Source organism: Urtica dioica, chromosome 2, assembly GCF_054948205.1.
Source record: "Urtica dioica subsp. dioica isolate 48M chromosome 2, U.dioica_male_clone48M_v1_H2, whole genome shotgun sequence".
In the NCBI taxonomy this organism is placed as follows: domain Eukaryota; kingdom Viridiplantae; phylum Streptophyta; class Magnoliopsida; order Rosales; family Urticaceae; genus Urtica; species Urtica dioica.
The window spans coordinates 10,371,774-10,390,665 of NC_142757.1; the positions used below are offsets into that span (position 1 = coordinate 10,371,774).

Consider the following 18,892-nt stretch of genomic DNA (forward strand, 5'->3'; position numbering starts at 1 on the left):
TAAAAGTTCCGAAGCGAAATGTAATTCAATCATAATGTTGAAATAGTTGAAAAATTACATTCCCAGGCCGTTGCCCGTACTTGACATTTGAAATTGTCTGTTGCTAAAATTGAAATTGAGATGAAGATAACAAAACATAGGGCGAGCGGGAACGGGAATTTATTGATAGTATTGTCGAAGGTGTTTCGCATTCCACGGGTGCGTGAATACGAGTCCCTCCAGGTTCTCGAGCTCGTAGGTGCCGTTGTGGATGGCTCGGTGCACACGGTACGGGCCTTCCCAGGTGGGGCCCAGAACTCCCGCACCTTGCACCTTGGTGTTTTGAAACACCTTTCTAAGGACGAGGCTCCCATCGGCGAACTTCCTCAGCTTGATCTTGGAGTTGTAGTACTTCTCGACCTTCCTCTTTTGTGGGCGAGGCGGGAGAGTGCATCCGCCCTTTTCTCGTCTATGAGGTCCAGCTCGAGCCTGAATGCATCGTCGTTGGCGGCCTCTTCATACTCCTCGATTCGTAGGGTCAGCAGCTTGGTCTCAACAAGTACCACGGCCTCGACGCCGAACGCAAGAGCGAAAGGGGTTTCGCCGGTCGCGTTTCGCGCGGTGGTCCGGTACGCCCACAAGACCATGGGAAGTTCGTCGGCCCAAGCCCCCTTTCTCTTTTCCACCTTCTTCTTCAGGTTCTCTTTGATAGTTTTGTTGACCGCCTCGACCTGACCGTTAGCCTGCGGATGGCGAGGAGAAGAGAAAGTCTTGCTAATGCCAAATTGTTTGCACATTTCTCGGAGGCGCGCGTTGTCAAATTGCTTTCCGTTGTCGGTCACAATTGACGCGGGGATCCCGAAGCGGCAGACAATGTTCTTCCAGATGAAGCTCGTCGTGTTTGCCTCGGTGATCTTCCTCAACGGCTCGGCCTCAACCCACTTCGTGAAGTAATCGACAGCCACGATTGCATACTTATATTGCCTAGGGGCCATAGGTAGCTCGCCGATGAGATCGATTCCCCACTTCGCGAAGGGCCGTGGCACGATGATCGGACATAGCGGCGCCGGCGCTTGGCGTGGGACATGGGCGAACCTTTGGCATTTGTCGCACTTTTTGGCCCACTCGTGGGAGTCCTTTTTCAAGGTAGGCCAAAAATACCCGAGCCTCTGGAGTTTCAATGCCACAGATTGCCCGGCGGCATGGTTTCCGCACACCCCTTCGTGCACTTCGCGGAGCGCTTTCCTCGCCTTGACCTCGGTCAAGCAGCGGAGAAGGGGCATGGAGTAGCCTCTCTTGAACAGTTTATCCTCCCTCACTGTGTACTTTGGCACCAAGCTTCTCAGCTTTTTGGCCTCTTCTTTGTCTTCGGGCCGTCCGGCGAGCGCTTCGGCTATCGGCCCCATCATCGCCCAGAGACGCTCTCTCCTCGACAAGGGGCCGTGTTCGGCCGCCTCTTGAAACCGAGGGGGCGAGTCCCCGGGAATGTGACTGTGCATGTCGTCGCGCCGGGTGCGACGGACCGGCCAAAGCACCATCGGACCTCTCGGGCCGCGAATGGGCGAGGCTAGGAGTCGCCTCATCGGTCCTTGACTCCTCCCCCACGTAGTCGGGGTCGGAGTCGTCACGGGCGGATCGATCCTCGACGTTGTAGCCAAGGAGGTTGGCGATGAGCGAGCCGTCGACACCGGGACGGTCTAGAGCTCCGCGAGCCGCCGGGCAGTGTCCTCCTGGAGCGCGGCCTTGGGATCGTTCACTGGGTCTTGGGGCTGGCTCTCGTTATCACGAGGTTTTCCTTCAAGATGGTGAGCAAGGCTTCGAAGACCGTACCTCGAGCTCATCGCTCGAGTGCCAGCGGAGGTTGTGGGAATGTGACTCATCTCTCGAGAGTCGTAAGTGTAATGAAATTGAGGAAATGGGAGGGAGAGCGTGCTAAGGTCGGTGGTCCCATCCTTCTAGCGCCAAAATGTTGTCACCGTTTTTCGGACAACTATTTAGAAGCCCTAAACGGTTCGACCCAAGGGCGGACCAAGTGGTCGCGTTCGGGCTTGAGCGTGTCGGACTCGGTATCCGGAGTCTTCCCTTAGCTGTGATTGGTGTTTGCCTCGTCCGTCGTTCGTCCTGCAAGAGAAGGTAACGATGAACTACAAAGGGGAAACAGAGGGGTTGCCTCTGTTTACCTCTCCGACCCTCAACATTAGTAGGATTGAGGTGGATATAGAGGGTTTAGGTGTTTAGAGGTCGAGCCTTGAGAGAAACGAGTGAGGTACGAGTTCGACAGCGTTTCAGTACTCAAGAATGGATTACCTGGACCATGGGACGGACCCTGGTATTTATAGGCGACCAAGAGGCGTTTTGAGCACCCTCTTGGCCGAAGGCCGGCCCTTGGTCGGCCATGGAGGCGAAGGCCGGCCCTGGGTCGGCCGTGGAGACGAAGGCTGGCCCTGGGTCGACCGTGGTGGCGAAGGCCGGCCCTGGGTCGGCCGTGGTGGTGAAGGCCGGCCCTGGGTCGGCCGTGGTGACAAAGGCCGGCCCTGGGTCGGCCGTAGTGACGAAGGCCGGCCCTGGGTCGGCCGTAGTGACGAAGGCCGGCCCTGGGTCGGCCGTAGTGACAAAGGTCGGCCCTGGCTCGGCCGTGGAGACGAAGGCCGGCCCTGGGTCGGCCGTGGTGGCGAAGGCCGGCCCTGGGTCAGCCGTGGTGACGAAGGCCGGCCCTGGGTCGGCCGTGGTGATGAAGGCCGGCCCTGGGTCTGCCGTGGTGGCGAAGGCCGGCCCTGGGTCGGCCGTGGTGACGAAGGCCGGCCCTGGGTCTGTCGTGGTGACGAAGGCCGGCCCTGGGTCGGCCGTGGTGGCGAAGGCCGGCCCTGGGTCGGCCGTGGTGATGAAGGCCGGCCCTGGGTTGGCCGTGGTGACGAAGGCCGGCCCTGGGTCGGCCGTGGAGGCAAAGGCCGGCCCTGGGTCGGGCGTGGTGGCGAAGGCCGGCCCTAGGTCGGCCGTGGAGGCGAAGGCCGGCCATGGGTCGGCTGTGGCTGGGCGAAGGCCGGCTCTGGGTCGGCTGTGTGCCGGGGGATCCTAGGACGGCCGCTAACGCGGCCGTCGCCGATACAGGCCGGTAACAACATTCATTTCATCCTATGTCTCAAAAGACAAAAATACCCTTTTGACAATTTTCGTTCTTGTTTTGACTTAGCTTCCAGTTCAAATATTCCTAATAGATGTGATTCGTGACAGTGACCTCATGGATCCAAATGAACAAAGCTTGAGCTAAAATACTTGGACTCAAAAGTTCACAAACCTTTTCCAAGTTTTAGCTTAATGTCAACTGACTCCACTAAAGAGTTGACACTGAAAATCTCTCGGTTCAAATGAATTTATTTTCAACTCAAGAATTCAACCTAATTGTAATGAGTGGATCCACATAATATTTTCAGTGTTTACCCTTCATGAATATCATCAGCTAGTCGGGATTTACAAAATTACCATTTTACCTTTCTAGCTGTTATTTCCTCAACTCCTTTGTCGCTTGTGAATAAGTTGGAAACAATGTATTGACGAGGAGCTAACAAGTCACATTGTTTCATCCAAAAGAGTCAGGACTCAATTTGGACACTGGCCAGTTCATTTATTCACACTCCAAGGAACAAAGCATGAGGTGATATACATTGCATTTCAGCAATCTTGTACATGAATTCCATATCTATGAGAACTTCACAAAGTTACTCATGACATTCTCACAATTTAGTACTTCACCAATAGGCCTTGTTCGGAATCACATAGTGAGTCCGAACTCTGACTTTCTCAAATCAGAATACGTAAGGTGTGAAATGGCATGTCTCATTTCAGGATTAAGGTAAGCATAATGCAATTCATACGTAGTGACTTCGAGACATAAGAGGTTAAATGGTTTGATCTTATCTTGTCTCTAGAAGTGCACTGGTCAATTCAGTACCTTCGGAAGATACCTAGAAGAACTATAGAGTCTCCAACTCTCAATGCCCCATAACCAGACATCATATATTCTCCTAACAATCGTATTGTCCTTTTACCCTTAGATTGCGAATATACCGTTTTAAGCAAATTACGAAGTGTTTGTTCATGCAAATCTACATTTGTCTCTTCGTAAGTTGTTTAGTTTGTTTATGGACTAAAGACTAATGTTTTATCATAAAGCTTCAAACAGACACGAAAGAATGAATGAACGTTTAAACTTTTTATTAATGAATAAGCAATTACAAGCAAGTGTCTTCATGAAACTTTATTACATCAAATGTACAATATAAAGACTACAACTCTTCTTGTGGGCCCCATTGAGAACATTGACATCCTCAATTCAATGTTATTGTGGAAGAAAAAGTTCCTGAATTTTTTTTAGATGAACTTTGACCCGTTGTCAGTTATGATCTCGTGGGGAGTTCCATGTCGACAGATTATATTTTTCCAGATGAATGTTGTGACATCGATGTCCTTTATTAAGACCAAGGGGCGAGCGGCATTGGTCCCACGATGTCCATGGACCATTTTATGAATGGGTATAGAGCCGAGATGGAGGACAACTCTTCCGCGGGTCTTTTTATGTTAGGGGCATGACGTTTGCATTGGTTGCAGTGGCGCCAGTGCGCCTCGCAATCTGCCAACATGGTCGGCCAAAAGTAGCCTTGCCTCTTTATTTTGATGGCGAGTGCTCGCCCGCTCGCGTTATTTCCGCATTCTCCTTCGTCCACGTCTTCCAAGATTTGCTTGGATTCCTCCATCCCGACGTACTTAAGGTAGGGTCCTGCGAAGATTCTCTTAAGCAGGCTTCCGTCTGTGATTCAAAATTTTGCGCTTCTCAGCATGAGTTTGCGTTTCCCCATCTTACCGGATGGGACCGTACCAGTCGTGATGTAATGACTGTGGTAACGGTCATAGCAATGGAAGGTTGTTTGATTGTTTCGACTGGTATGATCCTTTTGAGGTCCGGATCCGAGGTAGATGCCAAGGCAGCCAACGCGTCGGCCGAAGTATTATCGCCTCTAGGGATCCTTGTTAGGGAGAATTCTTCGAAATGTTTCGTAAGATCTTTTACGACTTTCAGGTAAGCTTTCATTCGCTCATCCCTAGTTTCGTATTCCCCGGAGTATTGGTTTGCTATGAGTTGAGAATCGCAGAAAGCTTCTACTTTCTTTGATCCGACTGCAGTGGCCAACCTAAGTCCGGCGATTAGTGCTTCGTACTCGGCTTCGTTGTTTGATGCAACGAAGTCGAGCCTGAATGATTGTTCTATAGTCTCACCATGAGGGGATGTCAGGTGTATTCCTACTCCTGCCCCTTGCTTTGACGATGCCCCATCCACTTTAAGTGTCCAGGTACCTTCGACTTCGGTCACGGTGGGGCTTTCCCTTGGGAGTTCGATGATGAATGTAAAGGATAACTTTTGAATCTCGCCGTCTGTAAATTTACATTTATTAAATGAGCTTTCGTGTGTTGCAAGTAAGTTCTTGAATGAATTATGGACGTTGAAGTTTATCGAGTTCATCTCGAATAATAAATTAATTTGCGAGGAAATATATTCCGGAATTTAATTTAAGAAAATAAATTTTCAAGAACGATAATTAATTCCGAGAAACCTTGAATATATTTAATTAAATAATTACATTACAACGGACGTGATTGTAATAAAATTCCGGACCCATTTATAAAACTTTTTGGAAGTATGGGTCGATTTGGAGATATGAGGAAATAGGAGTTTTGAAAAAATAAACTTTTCTTCCTTATCTTCTATTCCCTTCCATTCTTTTCTTCACGTGCAAGAATTTTCTTCTTCTCTCTTCCTCAACCGCGCGGCATCCAAAACATAACAGAGGAAAGAAAAAAAAAATCTCCCGCGTGAACAAACCAGGCCACGAACCAGAGAAGCCAACCACAACCACCTCCTTCCTCTACCTTCTCTTCCCTCGTCTTCCTTCGTCGCTCAGCCCCCTCACGCGACCCAGCCACGCCGTGAGCCAGGAGGAGTCGCGAGCAAGCATGGCGCGAGGAAGACTGCGCGCGCGCGAGGCCGGTCACCGGAGAAGGACGAGTGGTCACCGGAGAAGGAATTAGAGGTAAGGATTGGGTTTCATTCTGCTGATTTCTCTCCAATTTCCTTCGAATTCTTCTACGATTTAAACCCCTCTCGCTCGATCTCTTCTCGGCCGTGGGTTTCAGGGGCTCCGGCGAGCACCTCCGGCAAGGAAAAGAGGAAGAAGATGGCTCATATAGTCTGACTCTTCAGGCGAGGTAAGGAATTTTCTTGGCTGAATTGAAGAACTCGAAAATTAGGGTTTATGAGTTTGATTTTGGGGGTTTTATAATTACGGGATGAAATTGGTGATTTGAATTGGTGGTTGTTTTTTACCGTATCATTTGGTTGGGCCGAATGGTTGTTTTGCTGATTTTCTCTTGAATATGGCCGTGAGTGTGTTGGTTGTGTGATATTGGCCGTGAGCCATGGTGTGGCTTTGACAATGTTGTGACTGTTTTGTTGGTTTTAGTCACTTTGGCCGTGTGGTTAGTTGATTGATTTGGAAAATGGATTTGAGAATTGAAATGTTTAATCGGGATTTGATTTGTGAAATTGAGTTTGGAATTGGTGATAAATGATTTGAGATTTGTGATATATGGGCTCGGTTTTTGTTATCTCGATTTTGAGATTGAAATGTGAATTTATTGACAAGTTTGAGAGTTTTGTGATGAGTTGTTGGACTTGGGAATTAAGTAGTTAGACGATCGATTTCAGAGTCTAAGTCGAGTCGGGAGTTGGATTTGTAAATTGACTCGATATTCGTTTTTATTTCACAGCTCAGTCATGGATCGGAGGGAATCGAGCGAGAGCCGGCAGAACTGAACACGTCGAAGCCTGAAAAAAAATAGAGAATTCCGAAAACGTTTTTAAAGCTCGATCTCACTCGTGAGTCGTTTATCGCTTTATAGCGTTAGACTCGAGTCTTAATTTTGGATTTGAGATTTGTATTCAAGGATTATTAATTATTTAATCACTACTACAAATGTTGGATTATACAACCCACTTTCTACAATGCTTATGACAAGCGTTGTAGAAACTAGTGATTCTACAACGCTTATGACAAGCGTTGTAGAAACTTGGTGTTTCTACAACGCTTATGGATAAGCGTTGTTGAAACTTGGTGTTTCTACAACGCATATGGTTAAGCGTTGTAGAAACTTGGAGATTCTACAACGCATATAGTTAAGCGTTGTAGAAACCTGGTGTTTCAGATTTCCCACAACGCTTTAAAAATCCGTTGTAGAATCCACGCCGCGGTGTCATGTGTTTTATGCCGCGCCGAGAACTTACTACAACGCACAGTGAAAGCGTTGTAGAAAAATGTAATCAGCCGCGGTGAAATTCATACCTCGCCGCGGCGGGTGGTTTCTACAACACTAAACAAAGGCGTTGTAGAAACTCATCGCCGCGGCGAGATATATATCTCGCCGCGGCGAAGATATCTCGCCGCGGCGAAGATATCTCGCCGCGGCTAGAAATATTCTCCGCCACGGCGAGGTGGATACCGTGGCCAAGCAGTTTTTTAAGAAACTGTCTCGCCGCGGCGAGTGAGGAATCTCGCCGCGGCGAGTGAGGAATCTCGCCGCGGCGAGACGTTCCTACAACGGTTATAATATCCGTTGTAGGAACAACTCGCTGCGGCGAAGACATATTTTCGCCGCGGCGAGGTTTTTTAGGTTTTCACTATAAAAGTCCGTTTTCAGTTTTTTTTCTCATTTTTTCCAATACCCACACACGAGACAACCATTTTCGGCCGCATCTCTCCAGTTTTTTTCTTCCAAAATCCCTCGCCACGTCCTCGCCGCCCCAAAATCTCGCCGTCGCCTTGTCCTCGCCACCAACTCTCTCTCGCCTTGTCCTCGCCGCCATTTTTCTCTCGCCGAGTCCTCGCCGTGCTTCCTCTAGCGCCTCTCTCTCTCTCTCTGTTGCCGCCTCATTGTAAGGTATGATTTTAAAAGTTTTTAAGGTAGTTATTGATTTAATTTCGTGTTGTTGATATGGATTTCTTGTTGTTTACCCGAATTGCATATAGTTTGATTTTTTTAATTCACAAATTTAGGGTTTTGTTTGATTTTCTCTTTTTAGAACAAGAAATTAGGGTTTAGGTTAGTGGAATTTGAATGAGTGAATTTAGGTTAGTGGAATTTGAATGAGTGAATTTAGTGAAATTAGGGTTTTGTTGATATGAATGAATTTGAATGAGAATTTGAGTTAAATTGAAATGTCCGGATTGTGTTTGACATATTGTTACATAGGTTAGTGGTTAAAATGGTTATGAATATTAATGTTGAGATTGAATTGTTTACTCATCTCTCTCGTCCCTCTCTCTCTCTCTCTCTCCGCCACTCTCTTGCCGCCCCGCCCCTCTCTCGCCACCACTCTCTCTCTCTCGCCACCACTCTCTCTCTCTACTCCTCTTTCTCGTCGTCGCTCTCTCTCCACCCCTCTCTCTTCTCGCCGTCGCTCTCTCTCCGGCCACCACCATCTCTTCTCGCCGCCCCTCTCTCTCCGGCCCTCATACTCTCTTTTCCCCGCCCCTCTCTCTCCGGTCCTCACCCTCACTCATTGCCTCTGCCTTAACCCTGCCCAGCCTCCACCTCGCCCCTGCCCCGCCTCCACCTCGCCCCTGCCCCGCCTCCACCTCGCCCAGCCCCGCCTCCACCTCGCCCCTGCCCCGCCTCCACCTCGCCCAGCCCCGCCTCCACATCGCCCAGCCCCGCCTCCACCTCGCCCAGCCCCGCCTCCACCTCGCTTAGCCCCGCCTCCACCTCGCCCCCTGCCCTGCCTCCACATCGCCCAGCCCGGCCTCCACCTCGCCCAGCCCCGCCTCCACCTCGCCCCTGCCCCCGCCTCCACCTCGCCCAGCCTCGCCTCCTCCTCGCCCCTGCCCCGCCTCCACCTCGCCTCTCGCTCGCCACGTCCTCGCCTTCACCGGGTATGTTATTTCCCAACTTGTTTTGAATTTAATTTGATTTATGTTATTATTTAGTTAGAATTTGGTATTTATTTGAAGTTAGGAAGAATTTGTATTGGATTTTAGTAAATTGGATTTGAATTCGTTGTATTTGAGTTTGATATTGATTTGAAGTTGTATTTAAGTTGGAATCGGATTGGATTTGAGTTAGAAATTGAGATTATGTCTTGAATTTTGTATATTAGATTCCATGTCGTCCACTACTACTACTTGTAGCGGTAGTGGTAAAAGAAAAATTAGAAGACAACTAGCGCTTAACTCTGATGAACAAGGAAAACGAAGAAACACTCTTATGGGTCGGGTTAATAAGGCTAAAACACTTGGTAAAAAAATCCTGGTACAATTTGATGATAAAGGGTAACCAATCGGTAAATGGGGTGATGAGTTGTCGAGTTACTTTGGCGTGTTAGCAAGAGAACACGTTCCACTTTTGATGCGTGATTGGAGATGTAAAGACAACGCCCAAATTAAAGAACGGATTTGGAACGAAATGCAAGAAGGATTTACGATTCCTATCGAACAAAAACACGATTGCCTTATGAGAGTCGGAGAAGCGGCAAGGTTATTTCGTCATGAGATATACAACGATCTACTCAAAGACATAATCAACGAACCAATCGCCTTAAAGAGACCGGCTTGTATTTTGAAATTATATACAAGTATCACCGAAGAAGATTGGATAGAATTTGTTGAGTATAGACGAACCGAAATGTTCAATCAAACATCGGAACATGGGAAATCAAATATCGGAAAAAGTGTGTACAAATCTCGAACGGGCCGAAATGGATATCTAAAGCTTGATCAAGAAAAGGTTAGATTCATTTTTTTCTTTTAGTTATTCCAAATGTTGCAATTATTTTTTAATTTATTATATAATTACTTCTTACTAGCATGACGAAACGGGGGAATGGCCTACGAAAGAGGAACTTTGGATTGACTCGCGAATGAAAGACGTAGATAACTACAAGGATGAGAAAGACAAATTGATGGGAGAAAAACCCGTAAGTTCTTTACCTTTGTTATAACAATTAACCTTGTAATTTTATTTTCAAATAATTTTATGTGTAGAAAACGTTATCACAACAAGCATCGCAAGGGACATGGTTGCCGGAATCGGGAAAGAGCGTTTTGCAAGAAGCTTTGGGAACGTCGCGAGTTTGCGGTCAATCCAAACACATGTCGCATTTTAAGTACTTTGTTCCTCCAACGCCCAACAAAGAAGTAATGAAGATGCGTCGGGAAATGAGCGAGTTAAAGTCTTTGGTGATGAAGGCCTTCGGTGGAAATGGTAGCATTAATGTCGAGTCGCCTATTGTCGAGCGTGTGGAAGAGAATCTCAACGCGAAGGTTGTTGATGATAAAGAGATGGCAAATGTTGAAGAACACGTCAATGAAGCGGTCTCTTTAGGTATATTTAATTTTTTTTATCTATTTATTAATAAAGATAAATTTTTTGGTATTAAATTATTGATAATATTCTTGATTCGCTTAGAACACGACGATGTCGATGATCGTCCGAAGATAGATCCTATTGTTGTGGAAAAACCCAATAGTGTTCATGCTAGTTGCTCATTGAATCCAACCACCCCGGTGACACCGACTTCGGATGAAAGCGTCGAGTGTCTTCTTTTCATAGATGATGTTGTGAAAGGAGGCATGATTCATGTTGCAAATGGGTGAGCATACGTAAATGGGAGCGTAGTTCACTCTTTACCTTTGGAGGAAGGGAATGTACGTGTGACTGTTTTGGGGGTTTTGATTAAAAAATCAAAATTGCCAATTCCCACCGAAGAAGCTCAAACCATTGAATATGCCATAGGAGGATTTTTCTCGTGGCCGAAGAGATTGATCGACATAGAGAGTCGCGGTCCGGTTGTCAAACAACTCTCAAAGCTCGGTTTTGAGAGTGAACCTAGCATTGATGATTCTAAGATGATTCCGTACAAGATGATTAATCCAAAGTTTCGATTGCTCGCTCAACATGCCAACAAAGTAATGTTACCGGAAGGGGATGTGATTATGGTCAATGTTAGTCCAAGTCTCGCGGCTATCCCGATTCCGGTGTCATTTGAAGATGTTTCCGACTTTTTCCAATTTGGCAATTGGCGCGGGGAGCATAACGGTCTATATGGAGTAAGTGTTTTCTTTATATGCGTTTTTAATATAAATATTCAATATTTAGTGTTTTGATCAATCAAATACTTGTTTGTCATAGCTATCTACGCTCGAGGCTAGAAAAGGCGAAGAAGAGTCGAGACTATTGCTTCATAAATCCGGGCTTAAGTTCGTACATCGAAAACAACGACGAGGACGCTTATTTGTCAAAACGAGTCAAGGACGTTGGAAACATAGTACGAAAATGCAAATTTGGTGAACTAGGTTTGATGCCGTACAATAAAGGTGCGCATTGGATGCTCGTTGTCCTCGACCCTTGGAGAGATAGTGCTATGTTCTTCGACCCGTTAAGAAATAAAATTCCAATCGATTTAACTCGATTGATAAAAAGGTAATATTTTTATTTTTTAAACTATTTTTATTATAAATCATTATAGAGGTTTTTTCTCTTATGATTTCCGTGTTATAGGGTTTTTGTGGATTTCAAGCTCGAGCACCAAAACGCCAATAATAACGGACAGTCAACGTACATCAAGGCTTGGAACGCTCCGAGACAAACCGGAAACACGGAATGCGGGTATTTTGTTATTTCGTATATGCGCGATTTAGTCGTAGGAGGTGTAGAAAAATTAGAAAGTAAGAAAAACTATACAAAAGAGGATTTAGAGAGAGTTAGGGAAGAATGGGTAACATTTATTTCTTTTGGATGTAAATTATTTCGTTATGTACAAACATTTATTCATTGTGATGATTAGTTAGTTTTTGTATTCAATTTTGGATGTAAATATTTCTTTTGAATGTTTTGAAGATGTAGATATTATTTTTTGGATTGAAGGTTATTTTCAGGTGCCATATTTTTTACACTGGGTTTTAGTACGTGGTAAAAACTGATTTCGGCTTCAAAATGAAGCCTTCGCCGCGGCGACTTAGACATTTCGCCGCGGCGAATAACGTTTGCCGCGGCGAAAAATAAGAGTCGCCGCGGCAAAAAAGATACCGAGAGCACATTATTCATACATCAAAACCTCGCCGCAGCGATGTTTTGGTTTCGCCGCGGCGATATACAACACGCCGCGGCTAAGATACAACGTCGCCCCTGTGGGTTTTTAAAAAAATAATCTAAAAGCTTCTACAATGGATTGCCAAACCGTTGTAGAATCCCCTCGCCACGGCGCAAAACCTACGTCGCCGCGGCGTGAATCTCGCCGCGGCTCAGTATAATTCCCGCCGCGGCGACGTGATTCTACAACGGTTTGACAATCCGTTGTAAAATGATGTCGCCGCGGCGCGGAACGTACTTCGCCGCGGCAAACAACTTGCCGCGGCGAAGTATAATGTCCGCCGCGGCGAAATGATTCTACAACGGGTTGAAGATCCGTTGTAGAATATCTCGCCGTGTTGAGATATATACTTCGCCGCGGCGAGGTGTTTGAAAATATTTAAAAATTACACAATGGATTCAAACCGTTGTAGAAGCTTCTACAACGCTTAAATATCCGTTGTAGAATCTTAGTTTCTACAACGGATAATTAAGCGTTGTAGAAAGCTGTTGGATTCTACAACGGATTTTTAAGCGTTGTAGAATCTTCTACAACGCAGGATTCTACAACGCTTGAGAAGCGTTGTAGAATCATTCTACAACTGTTTTTAAGCGTTGTAGAATCCTAGTTTTGTAGTAGTTAATTAAGAATGTTCGAGAATTTAATTTCTGGTTAATTAATTCAGAATTATCGGTTTGTATGATTTTTTGGATTATTCATTTAATTTATTTAACACTCGTTAAATAAAGATTAGGATTTTATTTCGTATTCGTTCTCTAGTACGAACTCGCACGAATCTTGAATAAGTTTAAATTCCGAAAAGCTGAGAAATAAGTTAATTAAATTCTCGAACCCCTTAACCCACTCGCACTGAATACCGATAACAAACCTTAAGCTCGTCAGCTTCTCTCGAATCATTAACTGATGAGATTTCAACCTCAAGTTTTAGTTTCTCGACGTTTCAGGACGTGTAGAGTCTTGGGAAGCCTTAAAAGCAAGGAACTCCGGAAGTCAACAAATTTTCAGACGATCTTTTCCGTGTAAGTGAGGAGACATAAGTCAGCTACTTACCAAGGGGATAACCTTGTTTGTTTGTGCATTTGCTTGCTAGTAAACAAGAGTAGGTGAAAGCCCTAAAATGAATAAACTCGAAAGTTAAGGCTTCGGCCACTCTTTCTTGAAAACTTAGTTCGAGTACGCCCGTTAGGTTCAAACGCTAACTTGAACCAGCCACGTTTGCTTTGTGTATAGTTAGACTTCTTGTTGTCGCTGTTTTTCGGACAACGATTTAGGAGTCACAGGCGGCTAGACCCAAGGCCGGACCAAGTGGTCTCACCTAGACTCGAGTGTGTCGGACTTGGTATCCCAAGTCTTCCCTTAGCTGTCAATGGTGTTTGAGCTCGCCGGCGTACCTGAAAAAGATAAGAGAACCGTGAGCTAAGAAGGGAAAACAGGGGGGGCTGTTTACCTCTCCGACGCTCAACATTAGTGGGATTGAGGTGGAGTATAGATGAGCGAAACGAGCAAAGTATACCTCTCCGAGAGGCCAAAGATGAGCGAAACGAGCAAAGTACGAGTTCGGCAGCGTTTTGGGACTCAAAAATGGATTACCTGGACTAGGGGAGCGGCCCCTGTATTTATAGGCACCCAAGGGGTGGTTCGAAGACCCCTTGGCCGAGTGAGCAAGCTTGGGTCGGCCATTTGCCGGCTGAAGGGTTGGGTCGGCCAATGGCCGAGTGAGGAGTCTTGGCCTGATGAAGGTTCACTCGGCCATTGGCTGAGTGAACTGCTGGAAGGTTCACTCGGCCATTGGCCGAGTGAACTGCAAGGCCGACTGAAGGGTTCACTCGGCCATTGGCCGAGTGAACTACTGGAAGGTTCACTCGGCCAATGGCTGAGTGAACTACATGGCCGGCTGAAGGGTTCACTCGGCCATTGGCCGAGTGAACTGCTGGAAGGTTCACTCGGCCAATGGCCGAGTGAACTGCATGGGCAGCTGGAAGGTTCACTCGGCCATTGGCCGAGTGAACCGCTGGAAGGTTCACTCGCCCAATGGCCGAGTGAACTGCCTGGGCGGCTGGAAGGTTCACTCGGCCATTGGCCGAGTGAACTGCTGGAAGGTTCACTCGGCCAATGGCCGAGTGAACTGCCTTGGTGGTTGGAGGGTTCACTCGGCCATTGGCCGAGTGAACTGCTGGAAGGTTCACTCGGCCAATGGCCGAGTGAACTGCCTTGGTGGCTGGAGGGTTCACTCGGCCATTGGCCGAGTGAACTGCCCAATAGCCGAGTGAGCCATTGACCCGGCCAATGGACGAGTGAGCCATTGACTCGGCCCATGGCTGGGCAAGGCATTTGACTTGGCCATTGGTTTGGGCAGGCCCCTGGTTGAGTCAGGGTTTCGCCGCTCAAGACCTCGCACCAGCCACGTGGGTCGAAGAGATGCCTTTGTTCTCGTCGGCCCTAGATGGGCCGACAACATTAGCCCCCCGAGTTTTCGGTCGAGCGTAGGTCGAGTGGAAACTCAAAATCTACGCTTTTACGCGGATGTGGGATGAATGCTCTCGGGTTTGCGTCACGGCGAACGGCCTTTGCGCGTCACGGGGGATGGCTTTTGTGCGTCGCGACGGACGACTTATTGTGCATCACGAGGGACGGCTTTTGTTCCGAGTTGATCGTGCCTGACTTATTTTCTCGACCTACCAATGGAGGCGTGATCGGTCCGCACGGCCTGGGCCTTGGGGGGCCTTGGTGCCATGTTCGTGTGACCGGGTTTCCCGCGGACGCTGGCTAGACCAGATACGCCCAGGCGGACGCAAGCCTTTGAAACCCATTTGTAACTCGCTGCCTTTCGGCTCACGAGCTGGGCGGCGAGCGCGGTGCCACATTCGTGTGGCGAGGTTTCCCATGGACGCTGGCTATACCAGATACGTCCTGGCGGACGCAAGCCTTTGAAACCCATTTGTAACTCGCTGCCTTTTGGCTCACGAGCTGGGCGGCGAGCGCGGAGCCACATTTGCGTGGCGAGGTTTCCCGTGGACGCTGGCTAGACCAGATACGTCCTGGCGGACGCAAGCCTTTGAAACCCATTTGTAACTCGCTGCCTTTCGGCTCACGAACTGGGCGGTGAGCGCCGTGCCACATTTGTGTGGCGAGGTTTCCCGTGGACGCTGGCTAGACCAGATACGCCCAGCGAGCTCAAGCCTTTGAAACCCATTTGTAACTCGCCGCCTTTCGGCTCACGAGCTGGGCGGCGAGAGCGGAGCCACATTTGCGTGGCGAGGTTTCCCGTGGACGCTGTCTAGACTAGATACGTCCTAGCGGACGCAAGCCTTTGAAACCCATTTGTAACTCGCTGCCTTTCGGCTCACGAGCTGGGCGGCGAGCGCGGTGCCACATTTGCGTGGCGAGGTTTCCCGTGGACGCTGGCTAGGCCAGATACGTCCTGGCGGATGCAAGCCTTTGAAACCCATTTGTAACTCGCTGCCTTTTGGCTCACGAGGTGGGCGGCGAGCGCGGTGCCACATTCGTGTGGCGAGGTTTCCCATGGACGCTGGCTATACCTGATACGTCCTGGCAGACGCAAGCCTTTGAAACCCATTTGTAACTCGCTGCCTTTTGGCTCACGAGCTGGGCGGCGAGCGCGGAGCCACATTTGCGTGGCGAGGTTTCCCGTGGACGCTGGCTAGACCAGATACGTCCTGGCGGACGCAAGCCTTTGAAACCCATTTGTAACTCGCTGCCTTTCGGCTCACGAACTGGGCGGTGAGCGCCGTGCCACATTTGTGTGGCGAGGTTTCCCGTGGACGCTGGCTAGACCAGATACGCCCAGTGGGCTCAAGCCTTTGAAACCCATTTGTAACTCGCTGCCTTTCGGCTCACGAGCTGGGCGGCGAGAGCGGAGCCACATTTGCGTGGCGAGGTTTCCCGTGGACGCTGTCTAGACCAGATACGTCCTGGCGGACGCAAGCCTTTGAAACCCATTTGTAACTCGCTGCCTTTCGGCTCACGAGCTGGGCGGCGAGCGCGGTGCCACATTTGCGTGGCGAGGTTTCCCGTGGACGCTGGCTAGGCCAGATACGTCCTGGCGGACGCAAGCCTTTGAAACCCATTTGTAACTCGCTGCCTTTCGGCTCACGAGCTGGGCGGCGAGCGCGGTGCCACATTCGTGTGGCTGGGTTTCCCGTGGACGCTGGCTAAACCAGATACGTCCTGGCGGACGCAAGCCTTTGAAACCCATTTGTGACTCGCTGCCTTTCGGCTCACGAGCTGGGCGGCGAGCGTGATGCCACATTCGTGTGGCGAGGTTTCCCGTGGACGCTGGCTAGACCAGATACGCCCAGCGGACGCAAGCCTTTGAACCCATCGTTGCCTTTTGGCTCACGAGCTGGGCGGTGAGCGCGGACTCGGGACTCAACTCGAGGACTCACGTAGAGCCTGCACGAGGAGTAGTTAGTTGACTTGTGGACTCAGGACACAACTCGAGGGCTCATGTAGAGCCTGCACGAGGAGTGGTTAGTTGGCTTGTGGGCTCGATATTCAACTCGAGGGCTCATGTAGAGCCTGCACGAGGAGTTTCGTGACGAGTCGGCGTGTGGAGTATTGGTCGACTCGCGGACTCGGAGCTCGACTCGAGGAATGAGCTCGTCTCAAGGAGATGTGTGAAGAGTCGGCATGAGGAGTATCAGTCGACTCGTGGACTCGAACTCGGCTCGAGGGCTTATGCAGAGCCTGCACGAGGAGTTCCGTGAAGAGTCGGCGCGAGGAGTATCGGTCGACTCACGGACTCGGAGCTCGACTCGAGGAATGAGCTCGTCTCGAGGAGATGTGTGAAGAGTCGGCACGAGGAGTATCAGTCGACTCGTGGACTCGAACTCGGCTCGAGGGCTGAACTCGTCTCGAGGAGGCGTGTGAAGTCGGCACGAGGAGTGGCTTGTCGATTCGTGGACTCGAACTCGACTCGAGGAATGTACTCATTTCGAGGAGTTACGTGGGGAGTCTCTCTTTGGGACCTCCGGCCTAACCATCGACCCCTTGAGACTTTACTATCATTATTATTTGTTTTCTGTTTCGAGAGAGTTAGCCCAACACATTTGGGTGAACTGACGAACCGAATCCAAAGACGTTTGGATAAAGTGATGAAGTCGCTCCAGCTTGACTAGACGAAGTGGCGAGCTCGACTAGACAAAGTGGCGAGCTCGACTGGACGAAGTGGCGAGCTCGACTAGACGAAGTGATGAGCTTGACCAGGCGAGGTGACGAGATCGACCCGGCGAGGTGACGAGCTCGTCCTGGCGAGGTGACGAGCTCGACCAGGCGAGGCGACGAGCTCGAAATCCCAACCATTCGTTAAAGTCGGCACGAGGAGTATCAGTCGACTCGTGGACTCGGACTCGACTCGAGGACTCATGTAGAGCCTGCACGAGGAGCCACGTGAAGAATCGGCACGATGAGTATCAGTTGACTCGCGGGCTCGGACTCAACTCGAGGACTCATGTAGAGCCTGCACGAGGAGCCACGTGAAGAGTTGGCGCGAGGAGTATCGGTCGACTTGCGGATTCGAAACTCGACTCGAGGAATGAACTCATCTCCAGGAATTACGTGAGAAGTCTTTCTTTGGGACCTCCGGCCTAACCATCGGCCCCTTGAGACGAAGTGGCGAGCTCGACAGACGAGGTGACGAGCTCGACCAGACGAATTGACGAGCTCGACTTGGCCAACTGACGAGCTCGACTAGGAGAAGTGGCGAGCTCGGCGAACTGATGAGCTCGACTTGGCGAATTGACGAGCTCGACCAGGCGAGCTGGCAAGCTCGAAATCCCAACAATCCGTTACTCAACTCGAGGACTCATGTGGAGTCTGCACGAGGAGTTATGTGAAGAATAGGCACGAGGAGTATCAGTCGACTCGCGGACTCGGACTCAACTCGAGGACTCATGTAGAGCCTGCACAAGGAGCCGCGTGAAGAGTCGGCGCGAGGAGTATCAGTCGACTCGCGGACTCGGACTCAACTCGAGGACTCTTGTAGAGCCTGCATGAGGAGCCACATGAAGAGTCGGCGCGAGGAGTATCGGTCGACTTGCGTATTCGAAACTCGACTCGAGGAATGAACTCATCTCGAGGAGTTACGTGAGAAGTCTTTGTTTGGGACCTCCGGCCTAACCATCGGCCCCTTGAGATTTTGTTATACTTTTGTTTTTGTTTTTGAGTTGTTTTTTATTGAGCATTGATCCCTGTTAGCCACCCGAGTTTCTTGCGTTTGTGAGACGAAGGCCAAGAAACTCTTGTGTTAGAGGTATACAATAGTGTGCGTTACATTTTTTTCATGTGTGAAATAACTCCTTATTGCAATAAGGAGGTCGTTACAGTTTGTCATGGCACTTGGCCTTCTTTGAAAAAAGAAGAAATTACATTTTCGAAATAAAAGTGATCACGAAGCCGATCGAGTTCGGGCGTGAGTGCAAATGGCGGAATCCGTGGTAGTCGTCACGGCGAGTGGTGGGCGCTTGTCTCTCTTTGGGACCTCCGGCCTAACCATCGGCCCCTTGAGACGCCTCATTCCATCCGACGAGTCGGGCGCTCGGTCGGGGCCGTCACCTTGCTAACGGATGCGACGAATTCCTTGAAGTCCCCACCTCGAATTAGGGAATCAATTCGCTTCTTAAGCTGGTTGCATTCGATCGTCACGTGCCCGTGATCTTTGTGGTATTCGCAGAACCTACTTCGATCTCGCTTTGCGGGGTC

General features: G+C 49.2%; 1 protein-coding gene across 1 annotated transcript; it reads left to right on the forward strand.

Moving 5' to 3' along the window:
- The first annotated feature begins 9,834 nt into the window (after positions 1 to 9,834).
- LOC149404069 (uncharacterized) lies at positions 9,835 to 10,685 on the forward strand. The gene is made up of 2 exons (XM_089601445.1): positions 9,835 to 10,404; positions 10,489 to 10,685. The coding sequence occupies exons 1-2, from the start codon at positions 10,173 to 10,175 to the stop codon at positions 10,674 to 10,676; spliced, it is 420 nt and encodes a 139-aa protein (XP_089457571.1). The 5' UTR covers positions 9,835 to 10,172; the 3' UTR covers positions 10,677 to 10,685.
- Positions 10,686 to 18,892: the final 8,207 nt, after the last annotated feature.